Consider the following 25,932-nt stretch of genomic DNA (forward strand, 5'->3'; position numbering starts at 1 on the left):
TTGCAACAATTCAACACCAACTAGGTTACATTCACAATTTTTTTCAGCTTTAAATTGATATAACACATGCACATGCACCAAACAGACGATTCCCTACAACGCATTAAGATACAATAAACAAGCACAATTAAAATAGCAAAATATAAGCTAATTATCAGTTTGCCCTTTGTCTTCAACTACGTTCATGACACCACTATATAAACACTAGCCGTCGCGACAAAAAGTTAGTCGTCCAGGGTCACAGCGGATCTGCAGCATGGGATAATTATTGGCTCCGTCGGATTCCCCTTCACTTTCACGCACGCATCATCCATCAATTTCTCCACGTGGAAACACCAACAACGAGAATTAACATTTTCACTTCTTATTTCATCACAATTTCATATTAGCGCCCGACTTTTCTTTCCTAAGAAGTACAAACATTAACTTTACGATAAAAATCTTCTTTCCTGAACATTCTCACATCCTTACGAACTTTGAACACTTTGTTTTGCTTTCTTGTTAAGTTTGTTTTTATAAATAAACAATTGAAAAATCAATCATTTAAAGTTTAAATACATATTGTTTGTCTGGTTCCTTCTCGCCACCATACGCTTATTCATAATATAACATTGATAAATTTTCAGAAGCTTCACTGATGACCTCCTCTCTATTCTGATCTCATTGCTTTTTTGGATCTCTTGAAATATGCAGTGTATCTAGAAGTTGATTTGGGTTCTATTATGGATTGAAGTAAGAAATGGTTTGTTTCGTTTAATCTTGTTAAGACTCATCTATTGTTTTTTAATCACAGGCATGCTCCTTTTCTTCCTGAGATTCTCATGGATGGCTCTGCTCTCGATGAGAAATCGACTCTAAAACTTCTTGGTCTTTCTTATCAAATCTTATATATATATATATATATATATATATATAATCCATTACTCTTTTTGCTTCTGATAAAATCGGTTCTCTCTATCGCTCTAAACACTTTCTCACACTTGAGGCTATTCACTATCTCTACAAACCCACTATGAGACCATGTATGGAGTATTGTTGTCATATTTGGGCTGGTGAATCTCTGTCCCATTTAATCAGCTTTTGTTTTTGTTAGCTCCTTACATCAAGTGGCTTCATGTCTTGTTTCAAAGCAATTTTCATAAAAAAAAAAAAAAAAGAATTATTGATTAATTTTCAAAACTTTCTCTTCCAATATTTTTTATATAATTATAGAGAGTATGTATGAAGAAAATTGGAAGGTTCTACTTAAAGAAACTGATGATAGGAATTGACCAATCAAATGGAGCCATGTTCTGCTAGCAACCCAATCAGAAACTGGAATCACTCCATAAAAATATTGGATCTTTTTTGATTTTGAGTCCACACAAGAAAGATCTTTGCTCTTTTTCTGCAACATAGTTCAAAACTTATACAGATCTCTTTTTCATCTCGTATACCGAAATCTCTTTTTCATCTCTAGGACTTAGCTACCCATCAGAAACTCTTTTGAAATTAAGCATGGCTTTCAATTCAAAGCAGAAGCCTTTATGTTGGTGGAGTGGTATCGATGTGGCAAGTGAAATTTGTGGGTTATTTACAAATTCAAAAGTTACACAAGGGGCGAGGGGGGGGGACCACCCCGGGCGGCACACCTGAGGGGGCGGAATTTTGAGAGGGTAAAAATAGAAAGTAGAAAAAATAAATAAAAATAAACAAAAGTTAACAAAAAATATGAAATTTTATACCAAAAAGGTTGTAAAAAATCGGAATTTTGGGGGGTATCGGAATCAGAAAAAATGTGTCCCTATTTTCTGAGCGTCAGGGGGGGGGCGGCATGGGGGCGGCATTTTGAGATGGTAAAAGGGGAAAATCGAAAAAAATGCTAACAAAAAACCTGAAATTTTATATCGAAAAGGTTGTAAAAAATGGGAACTTTTGTAGTTATTGGAATCGCAAAAAGGTGTCCCTATTTTGCGAATGGCATATGTCAGGGGGCGGCATTTTGAGAGAGTAAAAATAGAAAGTAGAAAAAAATAAATAAAAATAAACAAAATCTAACAAAAAATCTGACATTTTATACTGAAAATGTAAAAAATCGGAAATTTTGGAGGTATCAGAATCAGAAAAATTTGTCTCTTATTTACGAGCAGCACATGTCAGGGGCGGCATTTTGAGAGGATAAAAATAGAAAATAGAAAAAATATATAAAAGCTAACAAAAAATCTGAAATTTTATACCGAAAGTTTGTAAAAATCTGAAGTATTGGAGGTATCGGAATCGGAAAAATGTGTCTCTATTTTACGATTCCAAAACCGATTCTTTTAAATTTTTAATTTAATTTTTCATTATTGGTACTAATTATAAATATTTATTATTTTTAAATTATCACTAAAACTAAAATGAGAATAACCTCAAAATATGATGTAAATTTATTTTATTTGTAAAACAATTTTTTTAAATTGCATAAATTCTCTATGTAACCTTTCAAAGAAAGCAGTTGCTTTACATGTTCTGAAAAATGTTGAAAAATTAAACAGCAACAGTCTTTGCAGCCCGCGGCGATCGTAAGATTTGCTGGATTTTCCCCACATTAAAAACCGTCCTTGTGTCTAACTCTGCCCTCGTGGAGATGCAAGTAAATGTGAACAATCGGCAGTCGTTGCCAAACTGACCTCAGCTCTAATTGTACACAAGATCTAATTTTAAACAAGACCATTGCTATATTCGCTTACGGCCGTTTGCCATTTTCGGCTCTCATTATGCTCAACATTATGGGAGCATTATAATAAATACGTATTTATTTTATAACTATATATGTGCATATATACATATATATGTGCATATACACATATATTTATACATACATATATATATACATGCATATATACATATATACACACATACACGTATATAAATACGCATATATACATACATACATATATATATATATATATATAATAAATTCCACAGCCAAACAACGTCGCAGCTCACAAGAGCCATGACAGTCAAAGAACCGGAAGTCCAAGACTCGAGTTTCGCCCTCATTTGGGCTCATCAGTTAGACACATCCGAACTCAGGATTCGAAACCCGAGCCTCTTGCATGTAAGGCAAGCACTCTACCAACCGAGCAAACGCCCTGCACACAAGAATTTCTATTAACCAACACAGATCAAGCAAACCGCGCCGAAATCCGACTGTGAAATGAACCTACTTCGTCTCAACAAGGGACGCAGTCATCCAACCAGCTAATAACCCCAAGCTAATGTCTCACAAGTAGGAGTTTAAACTCGAAAGGACGATGCCATCCAGCAATACTAACCAAGCGAGCAACTTATGATAGGATTTTCAGAATGTGAGAGATTGTATATAATAAATTCCACAGCCTATATATATATATATACATATATGTATATATACATATATGTATATATATATATATATATACATATATAATATAAATATATACATACATATATACATACATACGTGTAGATACATACATATAAACAAATATATATATAATATATCCTTCAAGATTGAGGCAATTTTTTTGTTTTAATCTAGGTTGAACTTTCTCTACATTAAAAACCGATCTTGAAATGAATTAAAGAAATTTATTCTCAATTAATGGAAATTTTGAAAACTCCAAACGCAATTGTAAATTATTACTTGATAAATAGTTTAACAGTTTGGAGTTTTCAAAATTTCCATTAATTGAGAATAAATTGCTTTAATTCATTTCAATCACTAAGTTTAAAAAATGCAAGCATTAATTATTTCTGGAGATATACTCAGTGACCGGCTGACCTAACAGGATAGGGCCAAGCCCAGGCTTCGGCCAATCACCAAAAAAACAAAATGACCTCAGAAAGATTTCATACTTAAAGGGGAACTTTCATATAAATTATTATCGAATAGGTGCGAAAAGAAAGTTGGATATTTGGGTGTATATACACCGACATCAAAGAGGAAATAACATTAGATGCGAAAGTTTGAATTCATTAATTTTATTACTGTCCAATTCATGAAGCTAAGACTTTGAAAGTATCAAACGTTTGTTTTGTAGCATAGTTTTTATAACTCCTCGTAAACTTTACAATTGCTAGCTGGGGGAGGACAAAATCACCCCGGGTAACCCCCACCATCTACTTAAAACAAAAGGAAAACAGATAAAATCTCAAATGAATAAAAAATATTAAAAATCAGTTTTCATATTTTAATTTTAATTTAATTGAATTTAGGAAAATTAGATACCGTAGAACTAATTTTCGCAAGGTATGAAAATTAAGCAACTACAGAATAAATGTTAACTTAATAATAATGGACCAGTTTTCCTACCTAGCAAAAAAATGGACGAATTTTCCATGGACGAGTTTTCCATTGGAGAATTTTCCGGGCACCCAAATGCGGGGGGGGGGGGGCAATTTTACTACCACCCCGGGCGGCAAAAGGTCTAGCTACGCCACTGATTATATTATTTAAAAAGTGTAGTGCCATCAAAAACTGCCTGCTATGATTTACAAACATGGCATAAAATTTTTGGGCACTGCAACAAAAATAGTTGTCAAATGTGGTTGACAGAATGAAAATAAAAACTTCAAAAAAATGACAAGCTGCAAGGAAAAATAGAAAACTACCAAAACAAGATTCCAGACAAAGCGGTCATCAAAATATTATCACTGGTATATTGTGACTTGAACAGTCCCGTGGAACCATCAGGACAGAGAAAACTTTAGGTATGTGTTGAATTTTGTCAATGATTATGCTGGTTTAATAATGGTCTATTTCTTAAAGAACAAATCTTGCTAGCAACTAGAAAAATACTTAGCTGATATGGCCCAGTGCAGAAAAATGTACCCACTTTGATAATAGAACTAAATTTACTAATACAGACTTTGAACATTTATTAATTAACCATATTATTAAAAATAAGAAATCACCCCCAGCCCCATTCACCTCACCAAAACAGAACTGTTTAAAGATCATGGCAGACACTTTTTGAAATACTTATTGAATGAAAACTCTCCCAAAACCTAGGGCAGTGGTAGAGTCTGTCCTTGTTTACAGTGCTACAGCCAGGACACTCACCAAAAGATTGGAAAGAAAATTTGAAATACTTATTGAATGAAAACTCTCCCAAAACCTAGGGCAGTGGTAGAGTCTGTCCTTGTTTACAGTGCTACAGCCAGGACACTCACCAAAAGATTGGAAAGAAAACTAGATGACACATACACCCATATGCTACGAACAGTATTAAATATATCTTGGCAAAATCATCCCATGAAGCAGCAACTTTATGGCAACCTACCTGCCATATCTAATACCATCAGAGAAAGACGCCTACTATTTGCCAGTCACTGTCTGAGGAGCAAGCATGAATTGGAGGGTGATGTATTGCTATGGACTCCACGACATGGACGCGCAAGCAAAGGACAACCTAGATCCACGTACATCCAACAAATAGCACACGACGCCAACTGTGAACCTGAAGATCTGAGGCAGCTGATGGAAGACAGAAAGAGTCACATTGGTCCGGGCAAGGAGCCCGTCGTCGTCGCCGCCGTCGCCGATGATGATGATGATCTTCTTTTTCTTCTTCTTCTTCTTCTTCTTCTTCTTCTTCTTCTTTTGACAAAAGGTTGTCCAAAACTCTGTATAAAACATTTTGTGGTAAAAAAAAACAAATTTGAGCAGAATGCATGTATTTAGTTCAACTTGCTTTGCATTTATAGATAAGAAAAGCGAATTAAATATAAAAAGTGACCGAAGTATATTCTGTGAAAGTTCAGTTTATTTGGTATTTTTTCCAGATAAAAATACAATAAAAAGAATGAAAATCCATTATATGAATATTAATATTTCCTTTTATTCTTAAGTGATAACAACGAAGTTGATACTGGTGCAGACAAAAATATTAATGATGATGATGATGTATCAGAACAGACCCAACTTTTTAGTGATTAGAATTTTGAAAAATTATCGACTATTGCTATTCCATAGAAAATATGCCAAAAAGCTTTACTGAAGCAATTAATTCAGAAAATTGCCAACAGTGGAAAAACTGCTATAAAAAATTAATTAGACTTAATTAGAAAAAAAACCTATTCAGTAGTGCCCCCACCAATGCATTGAAACAGTATAAGGCAAAATTTGTCGCCAAAGGATTTTCTTAAATTTATGAGATAGAATACTTATTGGCCTTTTCATTGACCACAAATTTAATGACAATCAGAATTTTATTGCAATTTGCATCACAGTATAATCTTAACATCCATTGAATGGACGTAACTACTCCAACCAGTGAAACACAAAATTAAAAATAAAAATTTGGTGTGGATTTTGTTTTACAAAGTGGAAGAAATTGGAATCAAATATTTCATAATTATTTGATTGAACAATAATTCAAACAATACTCAGTGGACCCCTCTTTGTATACCGAAACTGTAAGCAATAAATTACTGATTTTAATCAATTAAAATCAATTTAAATGTCATCGATGACATTTAAATTGCATCAAATTGTAACAGAAATGTTAATAGATGTTAAGAACAGACTAAATAAAAAAATTTCAAAATGGCTGATCTTGGTCAGATATTATGTGCATACGATTTACTCATGAAAAAGGAATCATTCAGATGAATCAATCTCGGTACATTGACAAAATCCTGTTAAAATTTGGAATGTGCTATACTGGTGGAAAATGATATAAATACAAAACCAGATTCTGAAATAATTGACACTCGAGTGATAATAGGAAGTTTTATATATTTAATGATGGCTACGGTATATGTTACAAAACTATCACAAAAAATATCACGATTGACAATTAATGATTTAAACATGACTAAAGAAGTAAAAAGAATTACAGAATTAATCTTTAGTATTTAGAAAATATACAAATCCACTAAAATTAGAGGAGGTTTTCAGATTTAGATTGGAAAAATGATGGAGATCGCAAAATATAACTGAATATTATTTCACACTATCAAAAGCCTATTATTTTTTTATTTATCTTTTTTTTTTTTTTTTTACATAGACATTGCCACTTATCAAGACCAAGAGGCCACTCGAGGATAAGGGTTAAAGAGTGTACAGTAGAAATTGGACAATATAGTAACCGTTAATAATGTAGATTCGGAAAATTTGTTAAATTATTTTTTTATTTTTTTTTTTTTTTACACGGTGGTCACCACTTATCAAGGCCCGGAAGCCACTCAGGGATAAGGGTTATTACAAGTACAGTACGTTAGTGTGGAGATTTGATGAAGTATTTACTTAAGGAGGCGGTTCATTAGGAATTTGTTAACGTTAGACTTGAAGACATCCAAGTTGTAGTGAGGTGGGAAGCAGGCAGAGGGAACAGAGTTCCACAGGTGTGCAGTTCTAAGAAAGAAGCTTTGTTCATAGAATCTACGTTTTGATTTAGGCACAAATAAAGAGTGGGGGAAATTTTTCACAGTGGATTCAGCTAGACGGGTGTTTTTTCGTGAAAGATTGGTGAGGGGGGACCAGAGATTGGAGTTCAGACGAGCACCTACCATGGAAATACGATAAAACAAGGATAGGCTCGCAACGTCTCTTCTGTGGGAGAGAGGTTGCAGGGTAGAGAAAAGGGCATCCCTCACTAAGCCACGAAGTCTATTTTGTACTCTGTCAAGGCAGGATAGGCTGTTTTTAGCAGCTCCTGCCCAGATATGGCAGCAGTATTCCATCCTTGGACGTACTTGGCTTTTATATAGATAGAGAATTGCATCAGTAGTGAGATATCTTCTGGAGCAGTAGAAGGATCCCACCATCTTTCCAGCGACCTTGGCAACAGACTTGATGTGCGTGTTCCATTTCAGATCAGGAGTAAAGGTCAAACCCAGAAGCTTGTCAAACACGGGGCCTCTCCCAGACGAGAGCCATCCATCCCAATTGATGCCAGATGGGGATCAGAGCGTTGATGATGTAAGGATAGGAGTTTGGTTTTAGATGCATTAAAGGTAACCAGCCACGTCTTCCCCCACTGAACCACGCGCTCGAGATCAGAGGAGAGAGAATCAGAGAGAACTTTGTTATTTACAGCCTTTGATGTGTTGCCGTAGATGATCGTGTCATCAGCATAGATGTCAACGAATGATTTAAGTATGTGTTTAGGGAGGTCATTGATGTAGATCAGGAAGAGAGTTGGGCCCAGGATTGACCCTTGAGGGACTCCAGCATTAATACTGCAGGCCTCTGATTTTTGTCCATCGACCACTACTCTTATGAGCCTATCAGAGAGAAATGCTTTAATGATTGATAAAACATTTCCAGTTATACCGTAGCTGGAAATCTTGTGAAGTAGACCCTTATGCCATACCTTGTCAAAGGCCTTTGATATGTCAAGAGCAATTGCCCTAGAAAGAAAGCCTTTGTCAAGAGATTCATTAATCCTGTGAGATATAACCGTTAGCACATCTGCAGTAGATCTTGCAGAACGGAAACCATATTGTGTGTCACCAAGAAGGTTGTTTCTGCTGAGGTGGCTGACTATTTCTCTATTTAATATGGATTCCAGCAACTTACTCATAACACACAGGAGACTTATTGGTCTGTACTGAGAGGGAGATAACTTATCACCTAAATTCTTAAACTTATATGTTTACATTAGACTTGAAGACAACCGTATCATAGTCAGCTGGAAAGCAGAAAAACGGAAGACAATTTCATAGGCGTGCTGTTCTAAGAAAGAAGCTTTGCTCATGGAATCTACACTTAGGTTTAGGCACAGATAAAGAGTGGGGGAAACTAGTGATAGTGTTTTCTGCTAGACGAGTGTTTTTTGTGAAAGTTTGGCGATGGAGGGAACATAGAATGGAGCTCAGCCGAGCACCTGCCATGAAAATAACGATAAAGCAGAGATAAACTCGCAACATCTCTTCTGTGAGAAAGAGGTTGCAGGGAAGAGAAAAGGATATCCCCCACAAGGCTACGAAGTCTATTTTGAACTCTATCATATATGAGTCCTTTCTAGCAGCTCCTGCCCAAATGTGGCAACAGTACTCCATCCTTGGGCGTACTTGGCTCTTATATAGATAGAGAATTGCATTAGCAGTGAGATATCTACTGAATCAATAGAAGGATCCCACCATTTTTCCAGCGGCCTTGGCAACGGATTTAATGTATATGTTCCATTTAAGATTTCATGCAGATTTAAAAAGCAGCAGATTGTGACCATTTTTATTTGTTAAGTCGAATTTATTGCACTTTCAAATTCCAGTCTATTCTAAAGACTTTTTAAAACCAGAATGAACTTTCTCTTGTAGTAATTAATTGTGATAACCAAACAAGCATAGTCTTAGCATAGAACCCAGTAATTCACCAAAGATCTGAACATATAGATATTAAATAATAAGAAGAAGAAAAAGAAGAAAGGAAGTAAAAAAGGAATCCATTATTGTAAATTACATAGAATCAGAGCAAAATATGAGTATATCTTTTTTGAATAAAGTTAAAATTAAAATGGCTTCATGCTTATTTAGGGAGTGGAGTTAATGCTTTTCGGGCACTCCCTAATAAAAGAAATATTTCAACACAAACTACTGAATAAACGAACAAGCGACTTCGTAAAACTTGCAAAGAAAAGGTTTATTGAAGTAAGGCAAGATGCCATTTAGCTGGGATAGAACTCGTCTGCCTTTGCCCGGTAGTTATTTCCAAGTGGGGACCGTCGATACCAATGTAGGCAGAGAGAGAGAGTGAGGAAATAGGTCTGCTCTCTTTGACGTCTCGCTGGAAAAAGAAAAGGAAAGAGTTTTTCTTGTCCGGGACGGAAGCAGTTATAGTTCCTTAAGGGGGTAAGGAAGATCCCTGTGCTATTCCTCTGATTGGTCAGTATGTGCCATATCGCACAGTCAGTCACTGACGCACAAGAAAAGAGTTCTATTTGTTTCTGCTACATAACCCCCTGCTTAGGCTGAAAGCCGACAGAGAAAAAGGTAGTAGAACGAATAGCAAAAAAATTAAATAAAAATGTCAATTTATTCACGTTATTTTTTGTTTTTACAAAGAAAAAAAAAATGTTCTTAGTTTTCTGTAAAAAGTTGGGGAATATTCTTTTTTTTTTTATTTATAAAACGTTCTTTTTTGTAGAAAGAAGAGAAAGAAAAGTTTCTTTTTTAACAGAAATATACAGTTTTACATAGTTTCTTTGGCCAATGTACCGGTCGGCCACTACGTGTAGTTGTCACATAACTGTTCTCACGTGGAGCATTTACCACAGGTGTATGATGATGCTGTGTGTATGTTGGAGGAATATGTGGTTCATGTATTAATGTGTTCAGAAAGGCTCTTTTTACCCTATATATTATTACCTTATACTGTCTCTTTTTTACCACTAATGTCGAGGATAAAAGTTTTATCAGTGCGTGAAAGCATGCGATAAGGGCCAGTGTAGGGTGGAGTGAGGGGAGCTTTTGCTGCGTCCTTTCTAAGGAACACGTGGGTCCATGTTGATATGTCCTTTGGGACCAAAGATTTTATGGTCTGTTTTCTAGGGTGCATTGGTGGTAGCTTACTGAGATAGGCTCGTAGTCTGTTGACAATACAGAGCTGAGTCAGTTGTTGTATCCTCTATCGGGGTCAGCATTTGACCTGGCAATGATAAAGGTGCTCCATAGACTAGTTCGGCTGCAGAATATCCCAAGTCCTCTTTGATTGAGGCACGACCACCAAGAAGGACAACCGGTACATATTCGCTCCATCGCTGTTGGTCAGGGTAAGCACGTAATGCTGCTTTCAATTGGCGATGGAAGCGTTCAATCATCCCGTTAGAAGCAGGGTGATAGCTTGTAGTGTGAATACGTTGGATCCCTAGCATCCTGGAGAGTTCCTGGAAGAGGTGGGATTCAAACTGTACGCTACGATCAGTGGTGATGGTAGTGGGAACTCCATAACGCGATATCCAGTCTGATATAAGGGCTCGCACTACGGACTCAGCCGAAATGTCTGTGAGGGGAATGGCTTCAGGCCACCGTGTGAAACGGTCTATACAGGTCAGGAGATAAGTGAATCTCTGACTGACCGGCCAAGGTCCAACCAGGTCGATGTGCACATGGCTAAAAAGAGCGTTTGGGGTGGTGAATGTTCCAAGGGGTGCACGGATATGCTTGTGCACCTTTGATTTTTGGCAGGATACACATATTTGGCCAGAAAAATCTAGCTGTAATCAGCTTCACTGTGGCTCTGCATCCGGGGTGTGCCAAATTGTGTAGGGTGTCAAAAACAACTCTACGATGAATCAATGGAACGAATGGTCGAGGTGAATCCGTTGAGGTGTCACAAATGATCTGTGTGTCTGAGATAGGCACGGGCAGGTATGCGAATTTGTAAGTTGCAAATTCAGGTGACGACAGATCCAACGTGTCCAGACTTGGCTGGTCTAAGACCATCTGCTGTAAGTCGATATCCGATGGTGAGGACAGAGAATTAATGGGAAGGTGGGACAAAGCATCTGCCGCAGCATTCTGCTCACCTGAGATATGTCAGATATCGCTGGTAAATTGCGAAACAAAATCCAAGTGGCGTGTTTCACAGGGAGAATATTTGTCTGGCTTAGAACGATGTGCATATGTAAGCGGACGGTGATCAGTGTAGATCACAAATTGACGACCCTCGAGTGAATGTTGGAAATGTTTCAGTGCGAGGTACATTGCCAGGAGTTCACAGCCAAACGTACTGTAACGTTGTTCTGCCGGTTTCAGCTGTCTCGAAAAGTATGCGAAAGGTTGTAACTGTTGTTGGTGCTGCTGTTGCAGTACTGCACCTACAGCTGTGCCTGATGCGTTAATGACCAGTGAAAACTGGGCATCGGGTACAGGATGTGCAAGTAGAGATGTTGTCGCTAGTTGTGTTTTCACTTCATTGAAAGCTTTTAGCTGGGCCTCATTAAGTCAGATCTGCTCATTTTTCTTTTTCCTGTTACATAACAGGTCGGAAAGAGGAGCTAGAAGATTCGCACAGTGTGGGATAAAGCGTCTGTAGTAGTTCAACAGACCGAGGAAGTACCTTAGTTGGCGAAGTGAAGTGGGTGGTTGAAGGTCTTGCAGAGCCTTCACCTTTTCCGGTAACGGAGATATACTGTCTGGGCTGATAATGTGGCCCAGGAAAACTAGGGACGAAGCACCGAAAACGCATTTACCAGGGTTATTGCTGAAACCGTTCGAATAGTAGGCGGAGGTGAGTGACATGTACCTCAGATGAAGCACTTGCCACGAGGATGTCGTCTATGTAGTTATAGACGAAGTCCAAGTCGCGCACTACTTTGTCCATGAAGCGCTGAAATGTGCTAGCCGTGTTTCTTAAAGTTAAGAATTCAAACGCTCCAAATGGAGTTGTTACCGCAGTCTTAGGTATGTCGGCCGGATTCACTGAAATCTGATGGTAAGCCTTAACTAGGTCTAGTTTGGAGAAGGTCTTACAACCATGCAGAGAGGAAGCAAAATCTTGTATATGTGGGATTGGGTAACGATCAGGTACCGTCATGGCATGAAGTCATCGGTAGTCCCCAGTCGGACGCCAATCTCCATCTCGTTTCGGGACCATATGCAAAGGGGAAGCCCATGGACTGGACGAGGGACGTATTATTCCTAGCTGCAGCATATGGTTAAATTCTGCCTTCACTGCCTTAAGTTTATCAGCAGGGAGGCGGCGAGGGCGTGAGAAAACAGGAGCATCTGTGGTCTCGATGTGGTGTTTTGTGGTGTGCGTGGGTTTACTCACCACGAAATTTAAGTTGGTTAACTCCGGGTAGGAGTCTAAGACGGTCTGATACGGGCTATCTGAAGCGGCAATGAAGAATACTGGGCTGATAGAGAAGGTGTTTGTTTTTACACCAGGGACAGAAAGTTCTGTATTTGCGTCTATCAGCCAGCGTCTGCGCATATCCACTATCAGTTTGAAGTGGTGTAGGAAGTCCGCGCCTAGTATGGGGTAGGGTAAATCTGCTATAGTGAAGACCCACGTAAAGTCTCTCCGTAATTCCAAGTCCAGAGAATGAGAAATTTGACCGTACGTGGGAATGGGAGAATGATTTACCGCTTGCAGTGTGATTGTTACACTTGACATGTTTGATATAATTTGGCAGTCGGGAAAAATAACGAAGGTCGACACAACAGGAGAAAAGTTTGCCACGTGTTTATTTACTCAAAGAGAAAAGGAAAAGAGAAAGAAAAGGACTCCTTACAAGGGAGAGTCAGAAATCAAAGGGACATAACTGAGGATGTTAATGATTTATCCCTTAACACCCCCGCTTAAACTTAACATCCTGATAATTTTGCTTTTACGCAATGTAGGAGAGTTCTAGCCATGGGTTTAGTAACTGCAGTATTTTGGTCAGTCGGCACATAGATTAATTTGATCATAGCCTTGTTTATTTTGTCCCTTATGTAGTGGTATTTAATATCTATGTGCTTTACTCGCTGGCTTGTGATGGAATTTTTTGCTATGCAGATTGCACTCTGGTTGTCGGAATATACTATTGCTTGTTCCCATTTCCTTGGGTAGCCCATTTCATTTACCAACTGCGAAAGGTATTGTGCCTCTTGTATAGCTGGCGTCATTGCCGTATATTCTGCCTCACATGTGGATAACGCTACTGTGGGCTGCTTCTTGCGTTTCCAGGCAATGACTGGTCCTTCCTCATTTAGGGAGAAGCAATACCCTGACATACTCTTTCTGTCTTCAGAGCTACTCCAATCAGCATCAGTATATCCCGTCAACTGCAGGCCGCTTTCACATTTCCTGAAAGATAAACAAAAAACAAGGGTTCCCTTTAGGTATCTGAATACATGTTTAACTGCATTCCAGTGTTCAATTGTGGGACTTTGATTGTATTGCGATAATTTGTTTACAACCCATGAAATGTCAGGTCTGGTGCAAGTTGATAGATACACCAAACTTCCTCTAGCCTCTCTGTATCTAGTGGGATCAAAGGCTTCCGCTTCCTGAGAAAAGGTTAATTTTTGTTCACAGGGTGTTGATCTTGGCTTGCAGTCTAACATATCGAATTTTTCTAATAATTTTTCCGTATATGCTCACTGATTCATCTCTATTTTGTTTCCTTCGATGATAAAATCTACACCCAGAAATCGCGAGATCTGCCCCAAGTCTTTCATGTCGAACTTCTGCTTGAGTCGGGTCTTAACTTCTGTTATAGTGTTTAAACTATTTGCCGCGATTAAGATATCTTCTACCCATACGAGGATAATGATTCTCTTACCTTCGTTTACTTTCACAAACATGCATGGATCGATAAGGCTTTGCTTAAAATTTTCAAGCAGAAGTTCTTTGCTTAGTAGGTCGTTCCAATTTTTGCTGCTCTGCTTTAGCCCATAGAGCGACTTATTTAATTTCCAAACAAGTCTTTCCTTGCCTGGAACTCTGTATCCTTCTGGCTATTGGGTATAAATGTCACAGTCTATATTGGCATTTAAGTATGCGGATTTGACATCCATCTGATGTATTATTAGATCATATTGCATAGCAAATTGCATTAGGATTCTAATGGTGGTCATTTTTGTGGTAGGTGCATAGGTTTCGTGATAGTCTATGTCCTTTATCTGGCTGTACCCCTTAGCAACATATCTGGCTTTGTACTCATCATCATTTTTGTCGTCTTCTTTGATGTTATACACCCATTTTCCCCCAACTACATTTTTGTTTTCAGGGAGGGTTGTCAGCGTGAAAGTGTTGTTTTCCTTTAAGGAATTCATTTCCCTTTCCATTGCTAATTTCCATTTGTTTGCATCCGAGGAATTAATGGCTTCCAGGGATAATTTTTGTTTCACACGAGTTTATATATTCTTCATCACTTGGGTTATTACTGGTGTCATAGTATATTAGGTAAGGGGGCGGTTTTCTCTGCCTTAGTGGATATCTTTGATTTCTGTTTCCAATATTGTCATTAATTCTGTTATTTGTCTGTTCCCCTACTTGATTTTCACTATTTTCAGCATTACTCTGGTGGGGATCATGGGCAAGTTCATTTGTTTCATGGTCATTGATTTCGTATTCACTGAATTGGGGATTAAAGTTGGTTCAATGTAATTATTTTTTGGGATAGCCGGAGTTCTCTCCCTTACACTGGCGAATTTATTTGTGAAAGTTATTAATCGTATCTTTTTTACAGATTTCTTTTCGTCAAAGTAAACAAAGTAGGCTGGGCTTTCGTAGCCTACAAAAATACCCTTTTCCGACCGGGGGGTCTAACTTTTTTTTATTTTGAGTGTGAGCGTAGCATATTGTTCCAAAAATGTTCATGTTTTCAACATTTGGTTTTTTATTCTTTAATGCCTCATAAGGTGTTAATTTTATCCTATGGTTATAACATCGATTTCGAATGTAGGTTGCACACAGGAAAGCATAAGGCCAGAGTTCGTGTGTTAAATGGGACTCTATAAGCATGCATCTCGACATTTCGAAAAGAGTTCTCCATCCCCGCTCCGCAGTTCCATTTTGGTGCGGTGAATATGGTGCTGATGTTTCATGTCGGATTTTGTGTTGGATAAGAAGTGATTTGAATTCTCTTGATGTGAATTCAGTACCATTATCACTTCTTATTCTCTTAACATTTCCATAAGGAGCGCTATCGGCTAAAAACTGTTTTGTAGCATCGGCTGTGTTGCTTTTGTTCCTTAGGAGATATGCCATTACATAGCCTGAATAATCGTCCGTAAATGTTATGGCGTACCGAAACCCACCAATACCGACAGGCTCTATTCCACCTGCCAAGTCGCAGTGGACTAGTTCCAAAGGGTACTTGGCTCTTTCGTCTGGTTTTCTTGAACGGATATCCTGCATTTTTCCGAGGGTACAAGTTTCGCACGGTGTGTTACTGTCTTTTTCAGTAATGGTCATTCCCTCAACCACAGTTGACATTTTTAAAATATCAGGAATATTGCAATGGCCGAAAATGTTGTGCCACGTGTTTAAAGCGTGTTTTGTATTATTTACACTATTTGTTACACATTTATTTAAATAATAAAGTTTCCCTCTTTTCTTTATTTTAAATTTAACGCCATCTTTGATGCTTAAGCATGGCATGGTTTTGTGAAAATTTCACGTTGCAACCCTTCCCTACAACAGCCTGGACAGACAATATATTTTGTGTAAATGTAGGCACGAATAAGGCGTTTTTTAGATAGATGTTGTGTCTCTTTTTATCTATATCATATAGCGATACTTTTGCCATTCCTTTCTTTAACGCTAAGTTATTGTTTTTTTGATCCGTCAGCAAGCTCAATATAATGTTCCTCTGGGTTAAAGTTATGCTCAAAATTAATAAATTTTTTTTTATCATTTATAATATGTGTAGTAGCCCCACAATCGACTAATTGTTCAAAATTTTCAGAAATGACATTTGGGTTTACTCTTACCTTGTAGTATGAGTGATTGTTTTTTTGGGCAGTATTTTCCTGCAGAAATTTTGTGTCGTGTGTCCTGGTTTCGCAAAATCTGCACCACCTGTTCTTATGACAGTGGCCATTTTTGTTACACCGAAAACATGATGGGGGGGGGGGGGTCTCTTTTTTTATACGAGGCTTTCATGATAGATTCCTCCTCCTCCTCCTCCTCCTCGATTTTTTGTGTAGAGTTTTCCTCATAAGCTCGGAGAGATGCTTTAAATTCTATCAGAGTTTGGGGCGTTTCTCTTTGTGTAATTATCGCTTTTAGGGTATTAAATGATGCTGGTAGTCCTTTGAGTAACATGGCTATCGCCAGCGAGTCCGAAATTGTCTCGCCACAGTTTCGTAGGGCAGCAATTGACTCTTCTGCTTGTATTACATACCCTGTGACATCTTTGTCATCATTTTTTCGGAGGGTTGATAGGTCCGTATATAAAGCAATTATTTTTGGTTTGCCTTGGGATAAATAATGTTCTCTGAGGATTTTCAATGCCTTCTTTCCATTGTCCTTTGCATCTCGCATAATCAGGGCTAAACTCCTATCGTCCAGTACTTGGACAAGTTCGGCAAAGATGTCTTCATTTTTCTGTTGGTCTATCTCGCCATCTTCCTTTTTTAATTCAGCCTTCAATTTTAGTCTGTGTAAAAGTCCCATGAATTTTATTTCGAACATTTCATAATTGTTCTCATCGCCATCAAACATTAGCGTCCTCCTGGGCCCATAACCTGTTACACTTGACATGTTTGATATAATTTGGCGGTCGGGAAAAATAACGAAGGTCGACACAACAGGAGAAAAGTTCGCCACGTGTTTATTCATTAAAAGAGAAAAGGAAAAGAGAAAGAAAAGGACTCCTTACAAGGGAGAGTTAGAAATCAAAGGGACATAACTGAGGATGTTAATGGTTTATCCCTTAACAGTGATGGACGACACTGAAGGCTTCTCTGTGAGAAGTTTAAGTGGCCAAATACTACAAGCTGCCAAACAACGTACTTGGGATCAAGAGTCCATATCTTGTGGAGAGCCTGCCGTGCTCAGCTCCCCAGACCTTAGTTTCTCTGGATCATGTATGAATAGGGGCTTTTACATTTCCGCGTCTCCATACCAAAACGACTGTGATAAAAGCACAGTTTCGGCTTGTTTGAGTGGCGGCGGTGTCGACGGTAGTGGCCTGTATGCGCAACTCCGGCTTCAGCTTGCTAAATTTTTTTACCTCGTGAGTGAGTCTCTCAATGGCTTTTAAAATAACCATATCTACGATGTTGTTAGGTTGTGACATCATTGCGAAGGCTCGCGGCAACTATTTTATATACTCATATAAAGAAAACGACAACAGACAAAAAAAAATTAACTATCCAAAATATAGATAGGACCACGTGAGAAAAAAAAATGGGAAATATTTAAACAGAGGCAGAAATAAGAAAAATATTTAACATGCTAAAAGAAGAGAAAAAATTTTACCAGAAAATAAACTAGAAAAATGGTTCAAAAGAGCAGTGGTAAAAAAAAAAAAAAATGGACAATATGTGTGTGTGGGTGTTTTTTTGTGTGTGTGCCTGTGTGTGTAACCTATAACCTGAAGGTAAATGAATTCTTTAAACGGGTACTTATGTTTTGGCCGATACGTGACAGCAAGTTTTTTTTTTGTTTTTTTTTATAGTAAGCCATTTTTTTTTTTTTCAGAAATTTTCAGCACATCAGGGATTTTCGGGTGTGCTGAAAACGAATATCACATTTTCACGATATTGCAAACATACTTTTCTGCAGTAATATACGCTTTTCGGAAACTTAAATTTTAAATCATACACTTTTCGGAAACTTCTTTTAAATCCATCCATCGATTCCTGAAACTGTATTTTTCTGAAACCTAACGATTTCCAATTTCTGAGAAAAAAAAAAAAAAATGTCTCAAGCGCAAATTGTTTTTAAATAAATGTTATCAAAGCCAAGATAAGTTACTTTTCTACCTAACTGGATATGTTTTTAGTGTTTTTATTTAATGTAACATGTTTATTCAGCTCGAAAAACATACAATGTTTATCGATGTATTGGAAAATTAAGAATGGCGACCGACTCTCTCTTTAACACGGTAAGTTTGGGAAAAGGAGTTGAAAATAAAAAATATGCAAAATACTGTTAAAACCCCACTGAATGCATGTCAACCTATGTCACGGAAACATATATTGAGCGAGTTTTTAACCGTATTTTGTCTAGTTTTTTATTTATAATTCCTTTTCCCAAACTTACCGTGTCAAATCGTATTTCCAAGTTTAATTAAAGTTTTATGGTGTGTTTTTTTTTATTCAATTGTAAGCATAGAATAGGTACAAAACACCCTCCCTCCCCATGTTAAGAATGGCTTTTTAAATAATAACGTTATTATTTACGTCCAGGTCACTCTCTGCACTAGTACCAAAACTTCTTAAAAATGTAAACTTAAAAAAATATTTACCGTTTATAAACATAAGAAAAAAAACTAAAAAGTATTTGTGCGCAATAAATATCTAAATTAAATGTAATGTTTACAAATACTTTCATTATGAGGACGGAACTTCTAAAAAATGTAAACAAAAAAATGGAAACGCAAAATGTCCGCAGAGACATGTAAACGCAAAATGTCCGCAGAGACATATGTCCGCAGAGACACGTGCTGAAAACGAGGTAAGCTCCTCCCCCAAAAATATGCGCGAACTATGATTTGAAAACGAGGCTTCTCTCTTCGAAGAAGAAGGGGGGTAGTAATTTTGGCCATCTTGAATTCTTACGACTCGTAAAAAGTTAATATTTGGTATGAAACCTAAAAGCACTAATAAATGATTCAGGTAGGTTGCAAAGTAACTTTTATAGCTACTGTTAATATTTCTTTGTTGTATATTTTAGTTTTTGACCACTTTTTCGAATCTATGTGTACAGTAATACAAACCCAAAAATGTAAACGCAAAATGTCCGCAGAGACATATGTCTGCAGAGACACGCGCTGAAAACGAGGCAAGCTCCTCCCCCCAAAATATGCGCGAACTATGATTTGAAAACGAGAAGAAGGGGGGTATTAATTTTGGCCATTTTGAATTCTTACGACTCGTAAAAAGTTAATATTTGGTATGAAATAAACAGCGTTTAAAACTACTTAAAAACACTAATAAATGATTCAGATAGGTTGCAAAGTAACTTTTATAGTTACTGTTAATATTTCTTTGTTGTATATTTTAATTTTTGACCACTTTTTCGAATCTACGTGTAGATATACAAACCCAAGAGTTCTATTTGTTTCTGCTACGCTTATCTTTTTAAAGTGTGCATAAATTCAAATTGATTTCCTTTTTAGTTTTATTTACGGCACATTTTTCACACTTGTGCAAACTAAATTGCACACATTACTCGATTTGAGAAAAATTTATTTACAGCACAATTTTTCTCAAACTAAGTAAATGTGTGGTGTACCACACATTTACTTAGTTTGAGAAAAATTGAACAAGAGTTTATTATTTTTGTTTTTGCTTAATAAATACTTTTTACAAGTGTGTATTTTATATATATGTATTTAACAAAATTGGACAGTTAAAATTAAAAATGGCTTCCAGTTTTACCAATGTTTGTTTAGGCAATAAATATAATAAAAATCATTTCTTTATTTTTTTTTATATATATTTGAACAAAATGAAACAAAAAAAAAATGAAAATGCTTTTCCAAAAAATACGATGATGCAATATTATTTATATAATTAGAAGGTATGATTGAAGAAAACTGGAAGGAAACTGTCAATAGAAACTAAATGGAGCCACATTCTGCTAGCAACCCAATCAGAAACTGCAATTACTCCATAAAAATATTGGAATTAGAATTCTTGCACATAATTTTTTGCTCTTTTTCTGCAACTTTTAAAGTTTAAAACTTTACCGAAAACTCTTTTTCATCTCCATGACTTCACATCGAAAAGTCTTGTGAAATTAAACATATCTTTCAATTGAAACTTTCCCTTAATTATTGATTAATTTTTAAAATGTTTTGCGTCAGGTGTACTTTTATCTAAGATTGTTGGATTAATTTTTTAGTATGAATTTATTGCGTCAGGTGTATTTTTATCTAAGATTGTTAGATTTTTTAGTATGAATTTATACATTAGTATGAATTTATATATTTCGTGTTCATAACATAAAATATGTTATGAACACGAAACAAGATTTAAATCAAAGAATTTAGCCTGAAAAGAAAAAAAAAAGTGAATTGCTTTTTTTCTGCATGTCAACCAGAAGAAAGAAAAATCCCTCATTTCTCTGTTACATTCACTCTTAAAACCTTATGTTTATTGTTACTCTTGAATTCCTTGGAAAAAATTTTATGTTGTTAAATTTCTTTAAATTTTGTTTTTTCAGAAAGTTCCCAAGTGGCACAACCACCACCACCTCATATGATTGAAGCTCCTCCACCACCTTATTCCAGCCTTTTTTTAAATAATAACATTATGCCCGAAGTGTGTGCTGACCTGAAACCGCCACCATACACAGAAACACTTCCAACCTATGAAGAAAGCATTAACCAGCATCAAGCTTCTCTGTCCCCACAACAATCAACACCATTCCATTCACCCTCTTAGGTAAAGCCTGTCTGTAAAGCCTACTCGTGGATTTTTCTCTTTTCTTTTTTTTTTCGAACGTAGAAATGTATGAGATATTTTGAGCCGTCTTCCCCCCTCCAACAAGTACAAACATATAAAGGGCCAACATAATGTCAGCAACTTAGCTGATCCCATAATGTTCAGTCAATCCTGCCCTATTTTAGCATCATCAGTATATAATTATAAATCAGTATTTAAATTATATTTTTAAGTTTCAAAATTATATGTTTTACCCAGCATTGCTCCAGAATATGGTCAACAAAATAAGAATTCAAAAGTGTGGAACAACTTTCTTCTCCCAGTCGATTTATTTTAGTTTGAGTTTCCATCACTGTTGATGGGAAAAAATCACTGTTAATGACCTCTTCCTCAAGACTAATTTTTGTTCTTGGTAATCTCAAAAGAAAGAATGCTACAAAAAAATGCTGAAAAAGAATATATCAGCTTTTCCTGTCTAGTTTCTAACCTTTCGCTGGACAATTAATTAATGTCTCTTGTTTTTATCTCTTTAGGTGTCTCAACTTGTCGTTAAGTTGAAATGAGATTGATAAAAACAAGAGACATTATCTTAATTTTAAGTTGAATGTACAAATATTTTAAGATAAAAACAAGAGACATTATCTTAATTTTAAGTTGAATGTACAAATATTTAATTTGTATAGATAACAGAAAAAAATAAAATTGATTAAAAAAAAAGATGATCTGGTTTGTTTTTAAAAATAATTTAATTAGTCATAATTTATAACCTACCTCTTTCTTTCCTGTTTACATTTTTCAATTGTCACTTCACTCATCTTTTAATTCCTGTCAGCAGTTAGAGAAACTGCTGACAGGCATTAAAAGATCAGTGATAACTGAAGAATCGTTTTATTGTACATACAATTTTTTATAAAAAATGGAAAGGTGTCAGCTAAAATTAAGTCAAGATTGCGGAAGGAGTCGGAAGTTTTAATTGGAGTCGGAGTCGGATTTCTAGCTGGAGTCGGAGTCAGAATTTTTTATCAGACTCCGACTTTTTATATGGTTTTCCTAGGTTTTTCTTTCAAGGCACATTGCACTACTACAAGTTGCAGCGGTTCTATGTAGGGAGTTTAGCAGCAAGGTGTCTGTTCAAATTACACTATAACTTTTGCATATCAGTACAACTATTTAGAAGAACTAGGAAGAGAATTCCAAAGTCTAGTCTGAGGAAGAAACTATTTAGAGTAGGCTTTCTTAGTTTTCTAGTTCTGAGGAGTAGAGTAGGTTGGTCGGAGATATTTTCGTCGAAGCTTTCGTCGAGAAAACCTTCCCATGGCACGATAGTTTTCTCATGAAAGTTACTAAAAAGTTATCTCAGAGCATTCACCATTAAATTACTTGTAAATGCAACATTTCATCAATGGGACGTTGAAGCTTAGATAACAGTTCTCTTTTGCACCAGCCCAAATGTGACAGCCAAAATGTTATGGGACGACAACAACTACGGATGCAGTTAGGAGATTCGAAGTTCCTATCCGTCGCGAGAAGAGATATAATTTTTCGCAAATGTGGTAAAAACCTCGTAAGCGCCAAACGGAATTATAATTGTGATTACGATTCCGTTTCACAGTAAAAATAACGAAATTTACCGTCGACCCCAAAATAAGGGAAAATGCAGAGAAACCAACGCAGTGATAAAATATCAAAAGCACATAAAATGAAATGTCGAAAGCACATAAAATTCTGTGCAACGTGGAGCCGAATTGGTTTTGGAATTGGTTATCTGGTTTTATTGTGATATTTTCTTGGGCTAATCAGAATAATTGAATAGCAAATTTTTGACGCATACACAGCTGAGTCCAGTCATGACAGCCAACCAGCATGAGCGACATGGCACTAAGCGTTACCAAAGTCGGAAACGGCCGCAGGACAAACTATCAATCAGTTTGTAACTAAGTAATTTATGCAAGCAAATTTTCTTAGGAGAGAAATTTAAAATAGGGGAACAGAATTCAATACAGGGTGACTGGAGAGGAAATGTGAAAGCAAATTCCTTCGTTAGACACGTGTTGCGAGCCATTACAAAGTGAAAATTAATTAGGAGAGAGTTTGGAAATATGGTTAAAATACATAGTTATAGAGTGAAGGGAAAGACAACAAGTTAGTCTCGATAAGCAACGTACATGTGTACCTTTATTGGGTCCGCTATGTTGCATTTGTTGTTAGTATCCTCTTCATATTTTTCGGTTAAGGGTACCATAACTCAATGTTATGTTTACATGTTATTTTTATTTCTTTATTTTTTTTTTTTATTTAAAGTCTTTTTTTTTTATTATTACCACTATTATTATTACAAGCTCCCGTTTCTTGCCACACCGGAATATCGAGGAGAGATGCTATTTTTCCAGCAGTGCATTTAATACATGTACACATCAGAAATTGCAGACCATGACCGGAGAACCGCTTACTATCACATTCCTCGACAACCTAAGGCGTTTCACAAACAAATTTACAAAAAAAGGACAATGGATTGTACTTCCAAAATAAATTATTAAAGTTGCAACAAGACGCCAGGATCTCCACAGTATGCAACATCTTACTAATTATTAATTATGGTGTGCGTGGAGTGGATGATGAGCGGAGGACATTTCTCAAAACATATCCCTCCAAGTCTCGTCAAACATATGAAGAGGATACTAACAACAAATGCTCATTTTTTTTTTCAAGGAGCAAGGACACACACACACACACACACACACACAAAAAAAAAAAAAGGTTTTAAACTTCGGACTTTATAGTTTCTAAAAAACACTGTCCCTCACAAAAAAAAAAAGGAAAGAAGCTGTCAAATCCCAGCTTGATGCAGACGTAGCACATTATTGAACCAGTGCCAGCAGGGACACCAACGACATGGTGTTTGGGAATGATCACCAAAACAAAAAACGGACGACCTCCAAAATTTAAATGCAATGACAAGACGAGAAACACACCACACATCCTCAAAACTATTCTGGATGCCTGGAACGGCTTCCTCTGGCTGTAAAGGCACGGGATGCCACCACTTTCACAACAGAATGGGGCAAGGTTTCCAAGCGTCCAATGAGATTCGAAGGTTGCCCTCGTGTTGGACGACTCTATCTTGTGGGATATGGCACTATCCTTTTGGCACACACGGTCATCTGCTTAACCATTTCAAAAATTACTTGAGGGCATCAGAAACTTCCCAAACATTACAGGAGTAACTCTGCTGGGATCTTTCTTTGGTTTGTTTTACCAAGTTTCATATACAAGCACCCATCATGTCACCCATCAGAGAACTACTGAAACATAACAGCAGGTTTTACTGGGACGATACATTGGAACAACTCTTCCATCAATCCAAAGAAACACTACTAGAAAACATCCGGGATGGCGTTCGAACATTCGAAATAAATCGCCCAACATGTCTGACCACAGACTGGAGTCGAACAGGAATAGGATTTACCCTACTCCAAAAACATTGTGCATGCCCGTCCACAATGGACCACCGTTGTGGGTCAGGACATTGGAAAGTTGTATATGCTGGTTCCCGATTCATTAGACCTGCTGAGAACCGGTATTGAAGGAGAAGCTTATTGAAGGGGAAGCTATAAAGTTTGGATTGGAAAGCTGCAAAATGTTTGTTTTGGCTGCCCCCACCTGATTACTTGCATCACAAACCCCTTGATTCAATGATCAATTGAATTGATCAAATTCAATGAAATTCAATGATCGTAGCTTGGACGAAATAAAAAATCCAAGGATGAGAGCAGACCCTGATGTACCAGGCGACGCCAATGGTGGAGCAAATGCCATGTCCCGTATACACACATACCACCAAGGTCGCAGCAGCGGAATTGAATAGCAAGCTGGAATAGAATCCCGGAAACATAGGAGTATCAAGATGGTGCGTGGAAACAATAGAACAAGGATCTTTTACAGCCAAATATTAAAGAGTTTTGGAATATGCGAAGCGACCTATACACCGTTCAGTCTCTAGTTCAAGGAAGGTCGCATATTAATTCCAAAAAAACCTAGGTTCCGAAGTCATGTTGGTCAACAGACAACGTTTTTTTTGGCCTGAGCACAATTGCAGTAAAAGCGCAATCAGTGCAAGCGCTGTAACAAAATTGCCCCATCAAACCATAAAGAACCTGCAATCGACAGAATACCCAGATATTTTCAACATGGCGGGACGGAAATATATGATATATGCTGATAGGTTGTACTTCGAAAATAAATTATTAAAGTTGTATTTTTAACAACAAGACAGTATGCAACATCTTACGCAGGTTAATTATGGTGTGCCAGAGGAAATTGCTTGTGTCCTCCAGTGAGGACATTTCTCAAAAATGATGCAGACGTAGCACACAGTCTCGTCAACAAATACGAAGTGCTCTGTTTTTTTTTCAAGGAGCGCACACACACACACACACACACACACACACACACACACACACACACACACACACACACACACACACACACACACACACACACACACACACACACACACACACACACACACACACACACACACACACACACACACACACACACACACACACACACACACACACACACACACACACACACACACACACACACACACACACACACACACACACACACACACACACACACACACACACACACACACACACACACACACACACACACACACACACACACACACACACACACACACACACACACACACACACACACACACACACACAAAAAAAAAAAAAGGTTTTAAACTTCGGACTTTACAGTTTCTAAAAAACCACTGCTGTTTTGTTTTTAAATTTGAATATATTATTTATTGATCTTTTATTCTCAATTTGTGATGCATAAATTTGTGGTACATAAATTAATTATTTACTTTTTCATAGATATCTGAAAATGGGGTAGCGTGAATGTAAAAAA

General features: G+C 37.0%; 1 protein-coding gene across 3 annotated transcripts in view; it reads left to right on the forward strand.

Moving 5' to 3' along the window:
- LOC145263170 (uncharacterized) overlaps nucleotides 1-21,728 on the forward strand; it is a 361,981-nt gene extending 340,253 nt beyond the window's left edge. For 2 of the 3 annotated variants that reach the window (XM_080120205.1, XM_080120206.1), the window contains exon 5: nucleotides 20,783-21,728. In XM_080120205.1, the coding sequence (XP_079976331.1) occupies nucleotides 20,783-21,003 (221 nt within the window). In that variant the 3' untranslated portion in view covers nucleotides 21,004-21,728. The remainder of the gene's footprint in view (nucleotides 1-20,782) is intronic. The other variant, XM_080120204.1, reaches the window with a different exon arrangement.
- The last annotated feature ends 4,204 nt before the right edge of the window (nucleotides 21,729-25,932 follow it).

Source organism: Euprymna scolopes, chromosome 38 (assembly GCF_053919585.1).
Source record: "Euprymna scolopes isolate OS-2025 chromosome 38, ASM5391958v1, whole genome shotgun sequence".
Taxonomy (NCBI): Eukaryota; Metazoa; Mollusca; class Cephalopoda; order Sepiida; family Sepiolidae; genus Euprymna; species Euprymna scolopes.